The sequence below is a fragment of the Chlorocebus sabaeus genome, chromosome 8 (assembly GCF_047675955.1).
Source record: "Chlorocebus sabaeus isolate Y175 chromosome 8, mChlSab1.0.hap1, whole genome shotgun sequence".
In the NCBI taxonomy this organism is placed as follows: domain Eukaryota; kingdom Metazoa; phylum Chordata; class Mammalia; order Primates; family Cercopithecidae; genus Chlorocebus; species Chlorocebus sabaeus.
Window position 1 is genome coordinate 127,181,323 of NC_132911.1, and position 22,818 is coordinate 127,204,140.

Sequence of the window (22,818 nt, forward strand, 5' to 3'; positions counted from 1 at the left end):
TGAACCCGGGAGGCGGAAATTGCAGCAAGCTGAGATCACGCCACTGCACTCCAGCCTGGGTGACAGAGCAAGATTCTGTCTCAAAATAATAATAATAAATAAGTAAATAATCCAGGAAAGAGATTATGGCTTGAACCAGCATGGCAACACTGGAGGACATATAAAGTGGTCAGACTTGGAATATATTTTGAAGTAGAGCCAACAGAATTTGCTAATGCACTGGATGTGAGGAGTCAACAATGACCTAAGGTTTTTTTTCCCAAGCAACTGAAAAAAACGGAGTGGCCATTAACTAAAACTGACGATGGTCTTAATAACTGACAACGACTGAGTCCTAATTATATGCTAACTGTTCAATTAATCTCCTTACATGCATGATCACATTTAATCCTCACTACCAATGTGGTGGGTATCACCCCAATTAACAAGTGTAGAAACCTGCTGATTATTGGTAAACCTGAGAAGCAGAAACTGAAATTCATAATTAACAGTTTTCTTTTTCTTTTTTTTTTTTTTGAGACGGAGTCTCGCTCTGTCCCCCAGGCTGGAGTGCAGTGGTGCGATCTCGGCTCACTGCAAACTCCTCCTCCTGGGTTCACCCCATTCTCCTGCCTCAGCCTCCCGAGTAGCTGGTACTACAGGGGACCGCCACCACGCCCGGCTAATTTCTGTACTTTTAGTAGAGACGGGGTTTCACTGTGTTAGCCAGGATGGTCTCAATCTCCTGACCTCGTGATCTGCCCGCCTCGGCGTCCCAAAGTGCTGGGATTACAGGCATGAGCCACTGTGCCTGGCCAACAGTTTTCTTAAGAGGCTGCATATCTGGCCAGGCAGGGTGGCTCACATCTGTAATCCCAGCATTTTGGGAGGCTGAGGCGAGTGGATTACCTGAGGTCAGGAGTTCGAGACCAGCCTGGTCAACAGAAACCCTGTCTCTACTAAAAATATAAAAATTAGCCCGGCGTGGAGGCATAAGTCTGTAATCCCAGCTACCTGGGAGGCTGAGGCAGGAGAACTGCTTGAACCCGGGAGGTGGAGGTTGCAGTGAGCTGAGATCGCACTAGTGAACTCCAGCCTGGATGAGAGCGCGAGACTCTATCTCCAAGAGGAAAAAAAAAAAAAGTCTATGTATTTAACCAGTATTCAATACATCAGTATGTATCATTATGTTCATATGATCTAGTGTTATCCCGGACATAAATAATCAATCAGTATTGAAATAGCTTTTCTGAACACAGGTTAATAAGTCCAGTAACCAACTTCAGTGCAGAAGTGTTTGGCCTCTCCAGGTCTCTGCCAATTCCTGGCACATGATTGAGAAACAAATCCTGAGTCAGGAAATTACTTGTCTTTTCAATTCAGAATCACAATTTCAGAGATTGACGGGACTATAGTTTTTAACCCACTCCCCTCAGCAGAGTAGCAACCAGAATGGGATGCCCAGAAAAGATACCGGCAACTAATTTTATATAGTTATCTAAATACAAGATCTTAATAGGAGACTTAATCCAAGACCCTGAAATCGTCTGCTGAACTGAAGAGGATTACATTGTCACTTCCACCAGACACTTCCCCTGAGCCTCTCATTCTCACTCCCAAGTTCCCAACCCTCTCTCAGGTCCTATTTTTCCTACTCCATGCCTACCCTCACTCACTTCAACACCTTGAATCCAACTATATTACTTGCTGCTTTAACTAAATTTACTAGCGAGCTTCCTCGACTTCAACCTTCTGTGAATGCTGAAATCCTTCCACTTAGGCCTCTTTCAGCAGCTGGGGTGAGGAGGTGGATTGGAGGAGAGTAACTCTGCTCAGCTTTAACTCTGCCCTGCAAAAACCTTCACTGTACTTCAGACCTAGAAGCAGCACTTCTTTCAAGAGAACCCTCCTCCCTTCCAAACTTCCCCTATAGACACTGTTTGTAACTGCAGCATGACGGAAGAGAAAGGGAACGATTTGGGAGGCAGGCAATCTGAGTTCCAATTTTAGATCTACCCCTTACTGTTTACCTTTTTGAGTCCGTTTCTTCATCTGTCAAAGAAAGATCACAACTATGCATTCTCAAAGGGTTATGATGAGGCTTGGAAGGGGGGGTACAGGAAATGTTGGTCCTCATCCCTCCACATTATGCAACCTGGTATTATTCACTGCGCTCTTATTACGGAACCCCTCTGGATCGTTAATGGAGGTCAGAGAGCCTGAATTACAACCTGTCCGTCCCTGTGCTCCCTCCCACCCCCCAACGTTTATGGCGCAGACAGAAAGCAGTCAGAGGATGCGTGTTGCCTCCAGGTTGACGCGAACCTAGGGCAGGAGCCTGGGCGATCGATCGGCCAGGGAGGGGGATCTTGGGGGCGGCCGAACAGCTGCCGCTTGGCCCCAGACTGCACTCCGCTGTGGCAGGCTTCGATTTCCTCTTGCGTAAAAGTAGGTGGTGACCAAATGCTTAGTCCTCTCCCGGCCAGCCTCAGCTCTGCGACCCGACCCGCACCTCCGATCCCCAGAGCTTCCATTTTACTCGTCCTCGACCACACTTCTCCCCCGACAACTGTCCCCTCGACCGGCGCCGCCCACCCCCAGGCCCCTGTGGGTGCCGGGCTGCGGACAGTCCCCACGGGAACCGCCCAGGGTGCCTGCCTCAGGCCGGTACTCACGCCCGCTTTGGCTGTGGTCGCCACGGGCTGCTTCTGCGCCGCGCCAGCCGAGCGAAGCCGCCTCCGGCCGATCTGCTCCAGACTGAGGAACTCATTGGACAGGTCCAAGGAGTCCGTGGCCGAGGCGGCAGAGTGGTTGTGCAGTTCCAAGCTGCTGCGGAGAACCACCATCTTCTCTCCCTAATGGCCTCGGTGTGCGCGACTGCAGAGGGCTCCAGCTCCAGGCGGCCGCAGCTCTGGCTCTTCCGCGCTCCGAATTCTGGCGCCACAAGCTCCGCGCCAGCGGCCGCAGCGCGCGCGCCCAGGATCCCTCCGCCGCCTGTCCCGCCCACGCCGCCGCCATAGAACAGCAGGCTCGAAACTCTCCTCCCATTTGTAGAGCGAAGGAGGCCGGGCCAACGTGGACAGGAACACAGGCCGACAGTATAGAGGATGTGAGCAGACAGTCGGCGGACAACGCTGACTTCTTTTTCTTCACATAGTTCCGGCTCGCTGAGCCCGGCGGAAGGAGACGGCGGGAGGGGTGCGCAGCCCGTTTGGAATTTTGGCGCGTGGACGGCGGCGGGGGAAGGGAGGCCTCCGCGCGCTCTGATTGGCTGGCGGGGCCCGGCGTCTCCTCCCCACCCCTGTTGACACCTGCTTGCTGCTTCCCGCCATCCAGGATTCAAATGCAAAATGCCCACTCCTTGAATGGAGGGAAATAAAGCACTTGGCCTTTCACAGGTTTTGACTTTGAGACTTAAGAGTTTTTTTGTTTTTTTGTTTTTTAAATTGAGGGCTTAACGAAAACAAGTTAACTACCAAAAAGAAAGAAAACACAAGGAGCTAAAAGCAAGTCAGCAGAGTGCCATCGTTTAGTTAAGGACGCGGGTTCTGCACTCATCTTTGCCATTGAACATCCCACGTAGATCTCGAACAAATTATTCACTTCTCCAGGTTCCAATTTCCTCACAGGCTGAGGCAGGAGAATTGCTTGAAGCCGGGAGGCACAGGTTGCAGCCAGCCGAGATCGTGCCACTGCACTCCAGCCTGGGCAACAGAGCAAGACTCTGTCTCAAAAAAAACAAACAAACAAACAAAAAAAAAACGAAAAAAAACAACAAGAAACTGTCTCAAAAAAGAGAGCAAGACTCCCAATTAAATGTGAAGTTCTGATATACAACAAATACTTTTTAGATGTATTTCGGAATGTATATATACTCGGAAAGTAACTCCGATTATAATACCTAAGGCCCTAAAATACTATTGTTATACCTTGGAGCCATGCTTGCACATAATAAGTGCTCAATAAGCGTTTGCTATTGTCACAGAATACAGAAGGTGGCTCCTCTAAGACGGCAGTTACTTGACTACTTTGAAATAGATAACACGCTGAATGATCAGAATGTCCGAGGAATCCTAGTGAAATACATGAAAGCTGTTTATTGATTTGGATAACTGCAGTTCATTAATTTAATATTTGTTAAATACATATTGAGACTCTATTATGTGCCAGGCATTATTCTAAGCAGTGGGGATGCAGCAGTGAATAAAAAGAACAAAAATGACCTAATGGAACTTAAACTAGTGGAAGGAGAAAGACAATAAACTAAATGTAAGGTTTTTTGGTTTTTTTTTTTTTGAGATGGAGTCTCACTCTGTCGCTCAGGCGGGAGTGCAGTGGCCGGATCTCAGCTCACTGCAAGCTCCGCCTTCCGGGTTCACGCCATTCTCCTGCCTCAGCCTCCCGAGTAGCCGGGACTACAGGCGCCCGCCACCTCGCCCGGCTAGTTTTTTTGTACTTTTTAGTAGAGACGGGGTTTCACCGTGTTAGCCAGGATGGTCTCGATGTCCTGACCTCGTGATCCGCCCATCTCGGCCTCCCAAAGTGCTGGGATTACAGGCTTGAGCCACCGCGCCCGGCCTAAACGTAAAAGTTTTAAAGTGGCAAGCATTACAGAGAAATATAAAGTAGGGAAAGGGGAGGGAAGAGTGCAATTTAAAATAGGGTGATTAGGGAAGGTCTAGCTGAGAAGTCTGACAAAGGCCTAAAGGTTAGATGGTTCTGGGAGAAGAAGAGAAGCGGGAAGCAGGAAGGGGAGAGCGGCAAGGCCAATGAGAACAGAGCCACTGGGAGCAGAGCCTACGGGACTCTGGGTCTTAGTTTGAAACTTTTGAGGGCTTTTATTATAGCCACCAAATTCCCATTCAAAACCCTGAGATGAAAAGACATCTCAGGGTTTTGAACAGAGGTTTGACTTATTCCAACTTTAAAAATAATCTGTGTGGCTGCTTAATGAAGAATGTAATGTCTGGGGACATATAAAAAGTATTCGTTGTTTTTCTGAACTTCGCATTTAACTGGGAGTCCTGCTTTTTTTTTGAGACAGGTTCTTGTTCTTTTTCTTTTTTCCAGGCAGAGTCTTGCTCTGTTGCCCAGGCTGGAGTGCAGTGGCATGATCTCAGTTCACTGCAACCTCTGCCTCCCGGGTTCAAGTGATTCTCCTGCCTCAGCCTCCAAAGTAGCTGGTATTACAGGTGTGCACCACCATGCCCAGCTAATTTTTGTAGTTTTAGTAGAGACGGGATCTTGCCGTGTTGGCCAGGCTGGTCTTGAACTACTGACCTCAGGTGATCCACCTGTCTTGGCCTCCCAAAGTGCTAGGATTACAGGCGCAAGCCTCCGTCCCCAGGAAGACAGATTATTGTTCTGTCACTCAAGCTGGAGTGCAGTGTCGCAGCCACGGTTCACTGTAGCCTTGACCTCCAGGGCTCAAGCAATCCTCCCACCTCAGCCTCCCTAGTAACTGGGACCACAGGTGTGTGCCATCACACCTGGCTAATTTGTTTTTAGAGACAGGGTCTCACCCTGTTGCCTAGGCTGGTCTCAAACTCCTGGTCTCAAGCAATCCTCCCACCATGGCCTCCGAAAGCCTGGGATTACAGGTGTGAGCCACTATGCCCAAACAAAATTTTTCTGATTTTTCTTGCATGAATATGTTTCACTTTTACAATAGAAAAAACTTTAAAATAATTGTTTAACCAACATAAGTGAAAAAGGAAGGAACAATATTTAAAGTAGCACAGTTTAAAAAATTAAAAAGTAGCAGAGTTTACTATTACTTGGTTTTAAAATACTATATACGGCTGGGCATGGTGGCTCACGCCTGTAATCCCAGCACCTTGGGAGGCCGAGGCGGGCAGATCACAAGGTCAAGAGATTGAGACCATCTTGGTCGACATGGTGAAACCCCATCTCTACTAAAAATACAAAAAATTAGCTGGGCGTGGTGGCACACACCTGTAGCCCGAGTTACTCGGGAGGCTGAGGCAGGAGGATTGCTTGAACCTGGGAGGCGGAGGTTGCAGTGAGCCGAGATGGTGCCACTGCACTCCAGCCTGGCGACAGAGCGAGACTCTGTCAAAAAACAACAACAACAACAACAACAAAAAAAACCCCACAAGACTATATACTGTATATACCATCTCATTTGATTTGTTTATTCAGAAAATTGTAATTGAGCCCCCATCTTATTCTAAGCATAGTTAGAGGTGCAAGGAGTAAAGCAGTGAAAAACACAAACAGAAACCCTAGGTTCACGGAGCTTACATTCTAAGAGGTACTCAGTGGATAAACAAGTAAATAAACAAGGTAACTTCATTATAGCCAAGTGGTACAAAGAAAATGAAACAGGGTCACGTGACAGAGAGTGGTTGAAGGAAGAGGAGAGAAACATACAGTGGACTTGAAAGGTCAATCTGAGGCCAGGCAGGGTGGCTCATGCCTGTAATCCCAGCACTTTGGGAGGCCGAGGCGGGTATCACCTGAGATTGGGATTTCTAGACCAGCCTGGCCAACCTGGAGAAATCCCGTCTCTATCAAAAATACAAAATTAGCCAGGCGTGGTGGCGGGCGCCTGTAATCTCAGCGGCTCAGGAGGCTGAGGCATAAGAATCTCTTGAACCCGGGAGGCGGAGGTTGTGGTGAGCTGAGATTATGTCACTGCACTCCAGCTTGGGCAACAAGAACGAAACTCCATCTCAAAAAGAAGGAAGGAAGGAGGGAGGGAAGGAGGGAAGGAGGGAAGGAGGGAGGGAGGAAAGGAAGGAAGGAAGGAAGGAAGGAAGGAAGGAAGGAAGGAAGGAAGGAAGGAAGCGTGGGTGGGTCTGAGGTCAGGCATGTGTCACACCTGTAATCCCAGCACTTTGGGAGGGCGAGGCAGGCAGATTGCTTGAGGTCACGAGTTCAAGACTAGCCTGGCCAACATGGCAAAACCTTGTCTCTACTACAAATACAAAAATTAGCCAGGCTTGGTGGCACACGCTTGTAATCCCAGTTACTAGGGAGGCTGAGGCAGGAGAACTGCTTGAACCAGCGAGGCAGAGGTTGCAGTGAGCCAAGATCATGGCACTGCACTCCAGCCTTTGCGACAGAGCGGGACTCCGCCTCAAAAATACGTAAATAAAAAAGAAAGGTCAGTCTGAGGAGGCGACATTTTAGATGACACATAAAACATGAGAAGGAATCAGCCCTTCAAAAAATTGGCAGAGTTTTCCAGGAATGAGAAGAACAAGTGCAAAGGCCCTGAGGTAGGAAGTCCAAAATAATTGAAAATGCTTCCAGAACTTCAAAGATAGAATTCCCCAGGGAGCTTATTAAACACACTACACAAAGCCAGGTGTGGTGGTGTGGGCCTGTAGTACCAGTTACTTGGGAGGCTGAAGTGGGAGGATCGCTTGAGCCCGGCAGTTCCAAACCAGTCAGGGGAACATAGTGAGACCCAGTCTCAAAAAATAAAAATAGTCCACCCCTGGCCCGCGCCAGCAGGCTGGCGGCCTTATGTTGGGTCACGGGGTCTCCGGCAGCATGGCGGACTACCTGATGAGCGGCGGCACCGGCTATGTCCCCAAGGACGGGCTCACCGCACAGCAGCTCTTCACCAGGGCCCATGGCCTCACCTAGGAGTTCCTGATTCTCCCAGGATTCAGACTTGATAGCTGATGAGGCAGACCTGACCTCAACCCTCACCCGGAAGATCACACTGAAGACACCGCTGACCTCTTCCCCCATGGACACTGTGACAGAGGCCAACATGGCCATCGCAATGGCTCTGATGGGAGGTACTGGTTTCATTCACCACAACTGCACCCCAGAGTTCCAGGCCAACGAGGTGCGGAAGGTCAAGTTTGAACAGGGCTTCATCACGGACCCCGTGGTGCTGAGCCCCTCGCACACTGTGGGTGATGTGCTGGAGGCCAAGATACGGCATGGCTTCTCCGGCATCCCCATCACGGAGACAGGCACCATGGGCAGCAAGCTGGTGGGCATTGTCACCTCCCGAGACATTGACTTTCTTGCTGAGAAGGACCACACCACCCTCCTCAGTGAGGTGATGATGCCAAGGATCAAACTGGTGGTGGCTCCAGCAGGAGTGACACTGAAAGAGGCAAATGAGATCCTGCAGCATGGCAAGAAAGGGAAGCTGCCTATCGCCAATGATCACGATGAGCTGGTGGCCATCATTGCCTGCACTGACCTGAAGAAGAACCGAGACTACCCTGTGGCCTCCCAGGATTCCCATTGGTAGCTGCTGTGCGGGGCAGCTGTGGGCACCTATGAGGATGACAAATACCGCCTGGACCTGCTCACCCAGGCGGGCATCAACGTCATAGTCTTGGACTCGTCCCAAGGGAACTCGGTGTATCAGATTGCCATGGTGCATTACATCAAACAGAAGTACCCCCATCTCCAGGTGATTGGGGGGAACGTGGTGACAGCAGCCCAGGCCAAGAACCTGACTGACGCTGGTGTGGACAGTCTGCGTGTGGGCATGGGCCACGGCTCCCTCTGCATCACCCAGGAAGTGATGGTCTGAGGTTGGCTCCAGGGCACTATTGTGTACAAGGTGGCTGAGCCCAGCGCTTTGGTGTGCTCATCATAGCCGATGGTGGCATCCTGACCATGGGGCACGTCAAGGCGCTAGTCCTTGGTGCCTCCACAGTGATGATGGGCTAACTGCTGGCTGCCACCTTGGAGGCCCCCTGTGAGTACTTCTTCTCAGACGGGGTGTGGCTCAAGAAATACTGAGGCACAGGCTCCCTGGATGCCATGGAGAAGAGCAGCAGCAGCCAGAAACGATACTTCAGCAAGGGGGATAAGGTGAAGATCACACAGGGTGTCTTGGGCTCCACCAGGACAAAGGGTCCATTCAGAAGTTCGTGCCCTACCTCATAGCGGGTATCCAGCATGGCTGCCATGATATCGGGGCCCGCAACCTGTCTGTCCTTCAGTCCATGATGTACTCAGGAGAGCTCAAGTTTGAGAAGCGGACCATGTCGGCCCAGATCGAGGGTGGCGTCCACGGCCTGCACTCTTAGGAGAAGCGGCTGTACTGAGGACAGCGGTGGAGGGCAACCCCCAGTGTCCACCTTTGGGCACAGCCTCCCTCCATCACTGAGTGGTCCACAGATTTGCACTATGGGTTCCCCAGCTCCTTTCCAGGGAGAGAGTGGGGGAAGTTCTGAGGGGTCTGTGGCCCCTCACTGGGCATCCCCTGCAGAGTCAGGACTGCTCCCTGGGCCAGGCTGCCCTGGGAGCCCCCCAGAGCCCAGCCAGCCGGGCTCTCAGGCCCTGCGCCTGCTTCAGGTCTTGCTCCAGCCTGCTCCAGCCTGGTCTCCACCCCAGGGGCAGGCAGCCCCTACTGGCTTCTGTAGGGGACCTCCCTGCCCCCAGTCCCCCAGAAAATGGTGCTCTCCTGGCCCTGCCTCTGGCCCACTGCTCCCTCAGCCATGTGGCACTTCTGAGCTCCTGACCTAGGCCAAGGGGAGGTCTCTGTCCCCTTCCTCGACCCTGGGCTACCCTTGGGTCCTGCTCCTCAGGTCACTTCCCTGTCTCTGGCCCTGGGTAGAAGGCTGCCCTGGTCATAGCCGCCTGCCCCTCATTGCTGACTCACCACCGTCCCCAGGTGTACCATTCCTGCCCTCTCCTCAGCTGCAGTTGAAGGCTTTAACTTTGTACGCTTTGGGATCACAGTTGCGTCATTGTGTATTAAATAATCAGAATAAATCAAGCAGGTCTCAATGCCAATAATAATAATAATAATAATAATAATAAAAATCAACATATTACACACTGTTTCAGGTGCCTTCTCTAAAGAGCCTGATTCCATGGGTCTGAGATAAGGCCTGGAAACTTGCTTTGAGGAAGTCTCCGGTGATTCTTATCCACAGAGTGATTTGTGTCATGCTGTTCTGGAATAAGGTGAGGAAAGAGTTGATTGCTAGAGAAGTAGCAATACAAGGGTATGCATAGGCCAGATGGCGTGCTTCAAGAGCACAGTAGAGAGGGGTGTTGTTGTTTTGAGAAAGGATCTCACTCTGTCACCCAGGCTGGAGTGCAGTGGCAGGATTTTGGCTCACTGCAACCTCCACCTCCCAGGCTCTAGAGATTCTCCCACCTCAGCCTCCAAGTAGCTGGGAGTAGCTGGGACTACAGGGGCACACCTCTGCTCCCAGCTAATTTTTTGTATTTTTCGTGGAGACGAGGTTGTGCCATGTTGCCCAGGCTGGTCTTGAACTCCTGAGCTCAGGTGATCTGCCCACTTAGGCCTCCCAAAGTGGTGGGATTACAGGCGTGAGCCACTGCGCCCAGCCAGGAGGGTTTTCTTTTTTTTTAAGCATTTGATTTACTTTAGAGACAGGGTCTCCCTGCGTTGCCCAGGCTGCAGTGCAGTGGCTATTCACAGGCGCAATCACAGCTTGCTACAACCTTGAACTCCTGGATTCAACCGATCCTCCCACCTCAGCCTCCTAAGTAGCTGGGACTACAGGCAAGCACCACCATGCCAGGATGGGAGTGTGGTTTTGATCCATTTGCAAAGAGCAACTGTGAAAGGACAGCAAAGGCAAGAAGTCACATGATTCATTCTTTGGTGAGAGTGACTGGAAGCAGCAAGAACAGATGTAGAACGAAAAACTAGGAGGTTACTGCACTGTCCTGGTGAGAGAAGATGGTGGCCTGGACTAGTAGCAGTGAGCAGAAGTGAAATGGACACAGATGGGGGGATCTATTTCAGATCACAGCCTACAGAAGACCCTGTCTGCCTTCAGCAGAAGGACTTTGTCTAGGTGTGCTGTTGACATAAAGTGACCTTGTGAGGCCATCCACAGGAAGCCACACCAGCAGGAGGCTATTTTATCTGGTCAGAGCTGAGCAGACTAAAAAGGCAACATGCTTTACAGTGATTATTTTAGACACCTGCTACAATCAGAGGTAACTCTCTTTCCTGGGCTAGACCAATTAGGAGTTATTAACTTTTCTACTTATATTGTATTTATTTTTCAAGATGTAGTATATTCATACGGTTATGTTTTAAGTTACAAAGGAGCATATGGATTTTAAAAGTCTCCTTCATACACCCATTTGCTAGTCATCTTGTCACCCTTCCCATCAACAACCAAAGTTATTCATTTCTTGGGTATCCTTCCAGAGATCATCTATACCAGGCATGTTCATTTCCTGAGGCTGCTGCAACAAATTACCAAAAACTTCGTGGCTTAAAACAACAGAAATTTGTTCTCTGATGGTTCAGGAGGCAAGAAATCCAAAATCAAGGTGTTGGCCATGTTGCTTCCTTCTGGGGGCTCTGAGTGAGAATCTATTCCATTCCTGTCTCCCAGCTGCTGGTGTCTGTTGACAACCTTTGGAGTTTCTTGGCTTGTAGGAGTGTAAGTCCACACTCTGCTTTCACCATCATATGTCCTTCTTTCGTGTCTTTTTGTGCTTGTACTCAAATCTCTCCCCACTTTCTTTTTTTTTTTTTTGAGATGGAGTCTCACTCTGTCACCCAGGCTGGGGTGCAGTGGCGCGATCTCAGCTCACTGCAACCTCTGCTTCCTGGGTTCAAGCGATTCTCCTGCCTCAGCCTCCAGAGTAGCTGGGATTACAGGCACCTGCCACCACGCCCGGCTAATTTTTGTATTTTTAGTAGAGATGGGGTTTCACCATCTTGGCCAGGCTGGTCTCGAAATCCTGACCTCATGATCCACCTGCCTTGGCCTCCCAAAGTGTTGGAATTACAGGTGTGAGCCACCGCACTCAGCCCCCTCTTTCTCTTGTAAGGACATCAGTCATTAAACTATTTAGATCACACCCTAAATCCAGGATGATCTCATTTTGAGATCTTAGTTATATCTGCAAAGATCCTGTTTCCAAATCAGATCACATTGACAGATAAGAGGGGGGTTAGGACTCGAATATATCTTTTTGGAGCCACTATTTAACCTACTACTCTAGGGACTGGCAAACTTTTTCTGTAAATAGCCAGAGAGTAAATATTCTAGGTTTTGTGGATGGTATGATATTTGTAGCAATTACTCAATCCCATAGTAGTGAAAAAGTGGCCACATACAATATAGACACAAATGGGCATGATTGTGTTTCAATAACACTTTATTTACAAAAACAGGTCTCAGGCTATATTTGGCCCAAAGAGGTCATAGTTTTCTTTTTCTTTCTTTCTTGCTTTCTTTTTTTTTTTTTTTTTTTTTTTGAGACACAGTTTCTCTCTTGTTGCCCAGGCTGGAGTGCAATGGTGCAACCTCAGCTCACTGCAACCTTCGCCTCCCAGGCTTCTGCCTCAGCCTCCCGAGTAGCTGGGATTACAGGCAAGCATCATCACGCCTGGCTTATTTTTTTTTTTCTTTGTATTTTTATAGAGATGGGGTTTCACCATATTGGCCAAACTAGTCTCCAACTGCTGAGCTCAGATGATCTGCCCGCCTCGGCCTCCCAAAGTGTGGGATTACAGACATGAACAACCACATCCGGCTAGTTTTCTAACCTCTGATTTATACTATATAAGTAAGTATGATAGCATGTGTTTGCATGGGTATTCATTTCCACCTTGTTTACACAAATGTAGCATACTGTACCCTCTGTTCTGTACTGTGCTGCTTTATCTAAGTCTTAGTGATCTTTCCCTGTGAGTACATAAAGAACTTCCTCCCTTTGTTCAGCAACATCATAGTCCACTTTGTGGACACACCGTATTTTATTTAAGCAGACCTTTCTTGCCGAACATTGGTTTCTGTTCTCTTGCTATTGCATAACTGCTATGAATAAACAGGTTCAAATATCACTTCTACATTGTATCCGTAGAATAAATTTCTAGAAGTGCAATGGCTAGGTCAAAAACTATGTACAACAACTAGAAGCAATAATATGAATAAATCTTGCAAACAGAATATTAAGCAAAAGGAGCCTGATTTTTAAAATGTATAATTCCTTTTATATTAAGCAGAAACACAGATAAAACTAACTTTTGCTGTTAGAAGTCAGAATATTGATTATTCTTGGGGTTGTCAAACATGAAGGCAGGCGGGGCTCAGTGGCTCATGCCTGTAATCCCAGCACTTTGGAAGGCCGAGGCGGGTGGAGCACTTGACGCCAAGAGTTCGAGACCAGCCTGGTCAACATAGTGAAACTGTCTCTGCTAAAAATACAAAAATTAGTTGGGTGTGGTGGCACACGCCTATAATCCCAGCTACCTGGGAGCCCGAAGCAAGAGAATTGCTTGAAACTGGGAGGCAGAGGTTGCAGTGACCTGAGAAGATCGCACCACTGCACTCCAGCCTGGGGGACAGGGCGAGACTCTGTCTCAAAGAAAAGAAAAGAAAAAAAAAAAAGTTAAAAAAACAAACAAACCAAAAAAACAACTAAGCAAACAAATCAAAATTCCAGAACACTAACAGATGATCAGCCAAAAGCTTTTCTCTATCCCTTTATTCTCTCTTTATAATATTAAACATTAAGGAATTACCACACTGGGGCCAGGTGTGGTGGCTTTAGCCCTCCCAACATTTTGGGAGGCCAAGGTAGGAGGATCCTTTGAGGTCAGAGGTTCAAGACCAGCCTGGGCAACATGGCAAAGTCCCATCTCTACACAAAATACAAAAATGAGCTGGGTGTGGTGGTGCACGCCAGTACTCTCAGCTGCTTGGGAGACTGAGTCAGGAGGATCACTTGAGCCTGGGAGGTGGAGGCTGCAGTGAGCCAAGATCTTGCCACTGCACTTTAACCTGGGTGATAGAGTGAGACCCTGTCTCAAAAATAAAAAATAAAAAATAAAATTACCACACTGGCTTCAGCTTTTGGTTGGATTAGAGAGTTGAACTGTGCCCTCATGAAGGATATAAACCTCCCCTTGTGAATGTGATCTAATTTGGAAATAGGATCTTTGCAGATGTAATTAAAATCTCAACATGAGATTATTCTGGTTTATGGTCAACCCTAAATCCAGTGACTAGTGTTCTTATAAGGGAAAGGATAGAGAGATTGGTGCATACAGACACAGAGAAGGCAGTGATGTGAAGACAGGCAGAGATTGCAGTGATGCGTTTGTAAGCCAAGAAATGCCAAGGTTTGCCAGCAACCACCAGAAGCCAGGAGAGAAGCATGGAACAGATTCTTCCTCCAAATCTCCAGAAAGAATCAACCTGGCTGACGCTTTGAGTTCAGACTTCTGGACTCTTGAACTGTGAGAGAATACATTCCTGGTTTTTAAAGGTTACCAAGTTTGTGGTAATGCGTTACATATAGCAGCCCTGGGAAATGTATATAGTACAGTTGGTCTGGGATTGGTCTTCTGTTGGTGACCAATTTTATCTTTCCTAATCTTAACTATTCTAGTTAGGAGTGACTTGATTTAGGGGGGAAAAGAAAAGGCAGTAGAGGCCGGGCGCGGTGGCTCAAGCCTGTAATCCCAGCACTTTGGGAGGCCGAGACGGGCGGATCACGAGGTCAGGAGATGGAGACCATCCTGGCTAACATGGTGAAACCCCGTCTCTACTAAAAAATACAAAAAACTAGCCGGGCGAGGTGGTGGGCGCCTGTAGTCCCAGCTACGCGGGAGGCTGAGGCAGGAGGATGGCGTAAACCCGGGAGGGGGAGCTTGCAGTGAGCTGAGATCCGGCCACTGCACTCCAGCCTGGGCAACAGCGTGAGACTCCCTCTCAAAAAAAAAAAAAAAAAAAAAAGAAAAGGCAGTAGAGGCTAGGTGTGGTGGCTCACACCTGCAATCCCAGCACTTTGGGAGGCTGAGGCAGGTGGATCATCTGAGGTCAGGAGTTCAAGACCAGCTGGGCTAACATGGTAAAACCCCATCTCTACTGAAAATACAAGAATTAGCCGGGTGTGGTGGTGGGCGCCTGTAGTCCCAGCACTTTGGGAGGCCGAGGCAGGTGAATCACTTGAGATCAAGAGTTCGACCTGGCCAACATGGCAAAACCCTGTCTCTACTAAAAATACAAAAAATAGCTGGGTGTGGTGGCACACGACTATAATCTCAAGCTACTCAGGGGGCTGAGGCAGGAGAATTGCTTGAACCCAGGAGGCAGAGGTTGCAGTGAGCCGAGATTGCGCCACTGCACTCCAGCCTGGGTAACGGAGTGAGACTCCATCTCAAAAACAAAAACAAAAACAAAAACGGAGGTTCTTGTTGCCAACCCCTGACTGCTTCAAAAAGACTCAAGTGTTCTTACTTCACGTGCCACAGAAAAGAGGCTCAGGTAAGAGCTAATCATGATTCCACTACCTCATTTGGGATGAGGTCATAAGTGGGTCCCTCTCTGTTCTTTGGTAGCAAAATTAGAAAGTATATATTAGTTTGGATGGGGATTTCTTTCAGGAATATTGCAAATGTGAGCTTACTTAAATTGTATACCGAATCTTATTGATTTCCCACAAGAGAGGAAAAAACATCAATTGAATGGAGGTGGGGAGACATTATTGACATTTGCCATATATTAGCTATTCTGTTCCATGTTTAGCTATATCCCAGATTCGCCTTCTATCCGGAAGATTTTTCTCTTTGGGTGGGTTTGGTTGAGGCAGGGCCCAGTCTCCTTCTGTGGAAATCCTTCAGGGAAATACACTTCATTTCTCTGGAAACCTGGCAATGAGGACTCAGGCATGTGACCTTGGACCAGCCAATGGGCTGCTCCCATCTGAGGCATTTATTGCCTCTGGGAGGAATGACCCAAAGATGCGGGGATAGAGATTATTCCTGGTGGCAGAGCAAAGGATACAGAGGCATGGCATTATTAGAAAAGAGTGGTTTCTCTTTTCTTTTTGAGATGGAGTTTGACAAGATCTTGTCGCCCAGGCTGGAGTACAATGGCATATTCTCAGCTCACTGAAACCTCTGCCTCCAGGGTTCCAGCGATTCTCCTGCCTCAGCCTCCCAAGTAGCTGGGATTACAGGTGCCTGCCACCACGCCTGGCTACTTTTTGTATTTTTAGTAGAGACAGGGTTTCACCATGTTGGCCAGGCTGGTCTCAAACTCCTGACCTCAGGTGATCCACCCACCTCGGCCTCCCAAAGTGCTGGGATTACAGGCGTGAGCCACCACGCCCGGCCTCCTTCTTTTTTAAAAAAAGACAAGGTGTTTCTCTGTTGCCCACACTGGAGCCCACTGGTGCAATCATAACTCACTGTAACCTCAAACTCCTGGGCTCAAGAGATCCTCCTGCCTCAGCTTCCTGGGTGGTTAGGACTATAGGCATATGCCAAATGGTGGCATCTTAACCAACTGTTTCTTAAATGTTTGGAGCATTATCTCAGTGTAACCTGGGCTGTGCTTTCTCTCCTCTAAGTCACACCCAAATTCTCGCCTCCTCAACCTTCCAGTAAACCGTTTTTTCTGCTTAAGTTAGCCAGAAATGCTTTCTGTTGTTTGCAACCAAGAACAGTGACTGGTGGCTGGGCATGGTGGCTCACACCTGTAATCCCAACATTTGGGAGACTGAAGCAGGTGAATCACCTAAAGTTAGGAGTTCAAGACCAGCTTGACCAGTGTGGTGAAACCCCATCTCTAATAAAGATACAAAAAAAAAAAAAAAAAAAAAATTAGCTCGGCATGGTGGTGGGCACCTGTAATTCCAGCTACTCGGGAGCCTGAGGCAGGAGAATTGCTTGAACCTGGGAGGCAGAGGTTGCAGTGGGCTGAGATCGCCTCACTTCAGTCCAGCCTGGGCATCAGAGTGAGACTCCGTCTGAAAAAAAAAAAAGGAACACTGGTGTGAGACCTCAAGCTGCAAGAGGAATTTTACCAGTATTTTTAGAAAAGACACCCACAAAACCAATGGTGGAAGGCCACGTGAGGCAGATACCCTTTTCAGATTTGGGGGTTGGAGGATCAGGAGAGAAAGAGGAAGGGAACAGGAAGTGAGAAGGGAAGATATATTCTTTGTTTTTTGTTGTTTTTTTTTTTTTTCCGAGACGCAGTTTTGTTCTTGTCGCCCAGGCTAGAGTGCAATGGCGCAATCTCGGCTCATTACAACTTCTGCCTCCTGGGTTCAAGCAATTCTCCTGCCTCAGGCTCCCAAGTAGCTGGGATTACAGGCGTCCACCACCACATGTGGCTAATTTTTTGTATTTTTAGTAGAGATGGGGTTTCACCATGTTGGTCAGTCTGGTCTTAAACTCCTGACCTCAGGTGACCCACCAGCTTCGGCCTCCCAAAGTGCTGGGATTACAGACGTGAGCCACCGCGCCTGGCCTGGAAAATATATTCTTTTTTTTTTTTTTTTTTTTTTTGAGACAGAGTCCCTCTCTATCACCCAGGCTGTAGTGCCATGGTACCATCTCAGCTCACTGCAACCTCCACCTCCCAAGTTCAAGCGATTCTCATGGCTCAGCCTCCCCAGTAGCTGGGACTACAGGCGTGTGCCACCACGCCTGGCTAATTTTTGTATTTTTAGTAGAGATGGGGTTTCCCTGTGTTGGCCAGGCTCGTCTCTAACTCCTGATCTCAGGTGATCCACTCGCCTCTGCCTCCCAAAGTGCTGGGGTTACAGGTGTGAGCCACGGCGCCCTGCTGATACATTCTTACAACATGGTGTTCAAGCCTTACCTCTCTATTGACCTCTCCTGAACGTATATAGTTCAATTTCTGTTTTCCCATGTAAGGTATGGTACACAGCAGTGAGTCTAATACCACAGTATGGACCTGCTTTCCACCCCAATCTAATTCAGATGGGTCTTATATTGTGTTTCAACCCAGCCAACTTCCCACCCCCAGCGATAAGGACTCTACCCTCTGAGTTCACATAGTACCTTGCTGCCATAGCACAAACTGCTTTGTATTGAAATGATCGCTTTAACTTGGGAAAATAGTATAATGCAAATCAGATAAATGCAAATTAAAATAAGTGGGAATGTCAGGGTTTTGGTTGTTTTGTTTTGCCAAATTGTTTTTCTTTTGAGACAGGGTCTCGCTCTGTCACACAGGCTGGAGTGCGGTGGCTGACTCATACCTCGTTGCAGCCTTGATCGCCTGGGCTCAGGTGATCCTTCTGCCTCAGTCTCCCAAAGTGCTGGGATTACAAGCTTGAGCTACTACACCCATTCTAGTTTTTGTTTTTTAATAATAATCCTTGGCTGGGCATGGGGGCTCACGTCTGTAATCCCAGTACTTTGGGAGGCTGAGGCAGGTGGATCACCTGGGGTTGGTTTAGTTTTGTACTAAAAATACAAAAATTAGCCGGGTGTCATAGCACACACCTGTAGTCCCAGCTACTCGGGAGGCTGAGGCAGGAGAACTGCTTGAACCTGGGAGGTGGAGGTTGCAGTGAGCCGAGACTGCACCACTAGACTCCAGCCTAGTGACAGAGTAAGACTCTGTCTCAAAAAAAAAAAAAAAAAAAAAAAAAAAAAAAGCATTAAAAGCACATCCTTCCAAAAAAAAGGTTAAAAAAAACCCTTAAAGCTCAGTGTACTGTGTGCTATAGATTCCCTGGATCTCCTTTTACATGTCTGTGGCCTTTCTTATAATTTCCTTTGCTATTTATCTCTCTTCTAAATACCTGCCCTTTAATATCTTAATTTCACTAGATACAGGCTTCTTTGAGTAGCATCTCATATTTCTTCCTTAACCAGATCATTGGAGTTTGTAGGTCAGAATCTGGTTCTCAGTACCTCCTAGTCTTCTGAAACCATATCCCTTTTTATAGTTTCTATTGTAGGATCATATTTTTTATCTATTTATTTATATTTTTAGCAGAATTTTGCTCTTGTTGCCCAGGCTGGACTGCAATGGCGCCCTCTCAGCTCACTGCAACCTCCACCTCCCAGGTTCAAGCGATTCTCCTGCCTCAGCCTCCCGAGTAGCTGGGATTATGGGCATGCACCACCACGCCTGGCTAATTTCGTGTTTTTAGTAGAGACAGGGGTTTCTCCATGTTGGTCAGGCTGGTCTTGAGCTCCTGACCTCAGGTGATCCACCCGCCTTGGCCTCCCAAAGTGCTGGGATTATAGGTGTGAGCCACCGCGCCTGGCCTATATGTTTTTTATGATCTATTTTTTTCAATCTAAAAAGTAATTCCTGCTTATAAGAGAAAGTTTAGAAACGGGAAAGAAAAAGCACAATATGGCAGTTTAGAAACTGCTGGCTATCTCTCAGTGTGCATTCTCCCCTTCTTCCTTGAGACACTCAAATAATACCTGCACTGCTCAGTCTCCCAGTGCAGATGTTTCCTGATCTCCTTTACACCTGGATGTGATCACGTGAGCATCTTTTGGTCAGTGGAATGTGAGCAGCGTGATGTGTACAACTTGCAGATTTTGTCCTTGAACCTCCCACTACTCCTTTTCCCTGGTCTTACCAGTCAGAATGCAATCAGCAGGTAAGGTGGCAAGCCATCTTCAGCCACGCGGACTAGGGCATCACTCTAGTTATGGCCCCCAATAAGACATCAGGAGCCTGGGTAACAGATATTGCAGAGACACTATATCAGCTCTGGAATGTATGTGCTCAGGCTGTGGCATGAGAGATGCATTTGTATCTCATTTAAGTCACTAATATTTTTGGGTTTCTTTGTTATAGCAATGTCACCTGTATTTTAATTAATAAAAATATCAATTCAACAAGGATTTATGCCAGCTACAATGCTTATACCCTGCTCAGAGTTATGTGAGGATAATAATCATCACTGCAAATTTACGTCGTTTCTTTTTAAATTACTTATTTATTTTTTAAGAGATGAGGGTCTCACTTTGTTGCCCAGGCTGGACTGCAGTGGTGCAATCATAGTTCACTGCAGCCTCAAACTCCTGGGCTCAAGCAATTCTTTTGCTTCAGCCTCCTGGGTACCTAGGACTACAGGTACCACCATGCCTGGCTAATTAAAAAAATTTTTTTTTGGTAGAGACAGGGTCTTGCTGTGTTGCCTACATTGGTCTCAAACTGACCTCAAGCGATCCTCCCGCCTTGGTCTCCCAAAGTTCTAGGATTACAGGGGTGAGCCACTACACCCGGCCTATGTAGTTGTTTATTACACAGGGTACTGAGAACTGCAGAACTCTCAGCACAACTCAGTTCCAAATCCCTGCACTAACAGACTTGACCAAACTCTAGCATGGCTTCTAGCAGTATAAGGCTATGTGAGCCTTCTCCCCCAGACCCTCCATTAAAATGCCTGCCTAAGAAAGCTCAAAGCTGCCAGGAAAATGTACTATTTGTTGTTGCCAGTACCTGATGATAGGCCCCTGACCTCCTTTTCTTAGAGCATTTACTAAAAGGGCTTATAATTGTAAATATGTATTACTTACAACTCAGAAGTCCTTCTCAAGGACTTAAGAGAGCCATTCCTTTGAAATGTAATCATCAGGAAGGATAGGGCCTCGGACTCCCAGTCTCTGTGGGAGGATACAATCCTAACTTAGATAACTGCCAGCTAGCAGACACGGCTGGCCTAATGGTATTTACACTGACCAACCCTTTGTAATTTTCACTTCCCTGGCTCTACTGAGTGCTCCCCCCCTCCCCCGCAGCTCCTCCCTGCTGCCTCATTCTCCTTTTGAAATGCCCAAATCACCTCTGCACAATTGGAATGGAGCTCAGCTCTTTCCCCTACCGTCAATAGTTGCTGAATAAAATCTGTTTTTATCGCTTTGACTGATGTTCAATGGCTGTGTTTATTTTTGACAGTACCTATGTTGTGCCAGACACTATGCTAAGTGTTTTACAGAGATTATTTAATTTTCACTGCAGCACCCATTAGATAAGCACTCTACTATTATTATCCTCATTTTGCAAAAAAACTGACACTCAGAAATCCTAGTGTTACTTATCCAAGGTCACTCAGGGTAGTAAGTAGCCCAGATAAGATTCGAGTGTGTTTCTGACTCCAGCACTATTTATATTATTTTACCTCTCAGGACCCGTGCCCTGGAAGAGCTCATGGCAGAGGTAGAGACAGATTGAGTTGCTGAGCATGCTACTGCTGTTCAAGACATATGAATAAAAAGTTGTGATAAAACAGGAAAAAAAAAACAGCTGCAGGAAGTTGGAAGCCAACGATAAACTCATCCTGGGAAAAGCTGCAAATAAGGCATGCGAAAGAGTGCATCAGACAGAGTTACGTACATCTTGTGCAAAGGCTTGGTGTATCAAAGGAAGAATAAGACACTCAGAGACAAGAGTATGGCGGTGGGGGCCGAGGCGGGTGGATCACTTGAGGTCAGGAATTTGAGATCAGCCTGGCCAACATGGTGAAACCCCGCCTCTACAAAAAAATACAAAAAATTAGCTGAGGTGGTGGGGGCGGAGGTTGCAGTGAATCGAGATTGCACCACTGCACTCCAGCCTGGAAAACAGAGTGAGACTCTATCTCAAAAAAAAAAAAAAAATATATATATATATATATATATATATATGTATAGATATATATATATATAGGGTATGTGGGAAATAATGAAATCAGATTTTTTTAACCAAAAATAGTTGCTAACATTTATATTATATGCCACCAACTATTCTAAGTGCTCAACTAATCCTCATAATGACCCTATGAGATAGTAGCATTATCATTAACTTCATTTTACAGATGAGGAAACTGAGACACAGAAGAGTGAAGTAACTTTGTCCAAGGTCACCCAACCGGCAAGCTGTAGTGTGATAACCCTACCTTGTTTTAACCTGAGTGACTCTCTCCTAGCAGAGAGAGCTGGGCAGACTCCATTTTAGTTTCTTCACTTGCAGTCCCCTTTATCCCCCTTAAGGGAATAACTAGTGCAAGCTGACTCCAAGCACTTCCAGGAATGCACCTGCTGATAAGATAGTGGGTCAGGCTGTACCAGCAGCTCCTGGGAATGTGCTCTGTGGAAGGTACTTAAAAGCCCCTGCATTTATCTCTTAGTGATAGTTTAAGCCCCTGCACCTGGAACTGTTTACTTTTTTGTAACTGCTTCTATAACCAATTAATTTTTTTTTTAACTTTTTGCCAATTCTGCTTCTATAAAATTGTTTCAGTTAACCCCCACTCCCCTACTGAGACCATAGTATAAAAGAGAATCTAGCCCTTTCTTCGGGGCCGAGAGAATTTTGAGCGTTAGCTGTCTCTGAGTTGCCGGCTAATAAAGGACTCCATAATTTGTCTCAAAATGTGGCGTTTCTCTTTAACTCGCTTGGTTACAACAGTAGAACCTACCCAGTCTGGCTTCAGTCCTGTAGTAAGTAGTCTGTGCCCAGTCAGGATAAGAAACTACACAGTAGGTCAAGCAAGGGAAGTTAAATGTAAAGAACTATTAATTATGTTAGCTGCACATGGCGGCGTGTGCCTGCAGTCTCAGCTACTCAGGAGGCTGAGACGGGAGGACCACTTGAGCCCAGGAGTTTGAGGCTGCAGTGATCTATGATTGTGCCACTGCACTCCAGCCTGGGTGACAGAGGGAGACCCTGTCCCCCCCTAAAAAAAAATTATTAACTATGATAAAGGCATAACTACAACATATAAGGAAAATCTATTCAGTACCTTACTGTATAGAGGGTAGTTAGATAGAATCCTGGTTTTTGTGTCAAGAGGCTGAATAAAGGTTATTGCCAGGCTAAAACTGCAAGGTTAGGGAGGGACCATGTTCTGAGTCTGGGGCTGGGGCAGACACCACAAGGATGTTCTCAACACCACACCCATCCCACTCACTTTAAATGGAGCATTTAGACCATTTACATTCAATGTTAGTATTGAGTTGTGAGGTACCATTCCATTCATCATGCTTTGTTGCCTGTGTGCCTTTTTTTTGTTTTTGCTTTTTAAATTGTATTTTTGTTTTATAGGTCCTGTGTGATTTATGCTTTAAAGAGGTTCTGTTTTGATGTGTTTCCAGGATTTGTCTCAAGATTTAGA

At 47.3% G+C, this 22,818-nt stretch overlaps 1 protein-coding gene and 1 pseudogene across 1 annotated transcript in view; one reads left to right on the top strand and one right to left on the bottom strand.

Annotated features, from left to right (window-relative positions):
- Window positions 1–2,921, bottom strand: part of ATAD2 (ATPase family AAA domain containing 2) — an 82,310-nt gene extending 79,389 nt beyond the window's left edge. The window contains exon 1 of the mRNA XM_038000172.2: window positions 2,655–2,921. Within this exon, the coding sequence (XP_037856100.2) occupies window positions 2,655–2,825 (171 nt within the window). The 5' untranslated portion in view covers window positions 2,826–2,921. The remainder of the gene's footprint in view (window positions 1–2,654) is intronic.
- A 4,579-nt stretch (window positions 2,922–7,500) lies between these two features.
- LOC103237388 (inosine-5'-monophosphate dehydrogenase 1 pseudogene) lies at window positions 7,501–9,037 on the top strand (annotated as a pseudogene).
- Window positions 9,038–22,818: the final 13,781 nt, after the last annotated feature.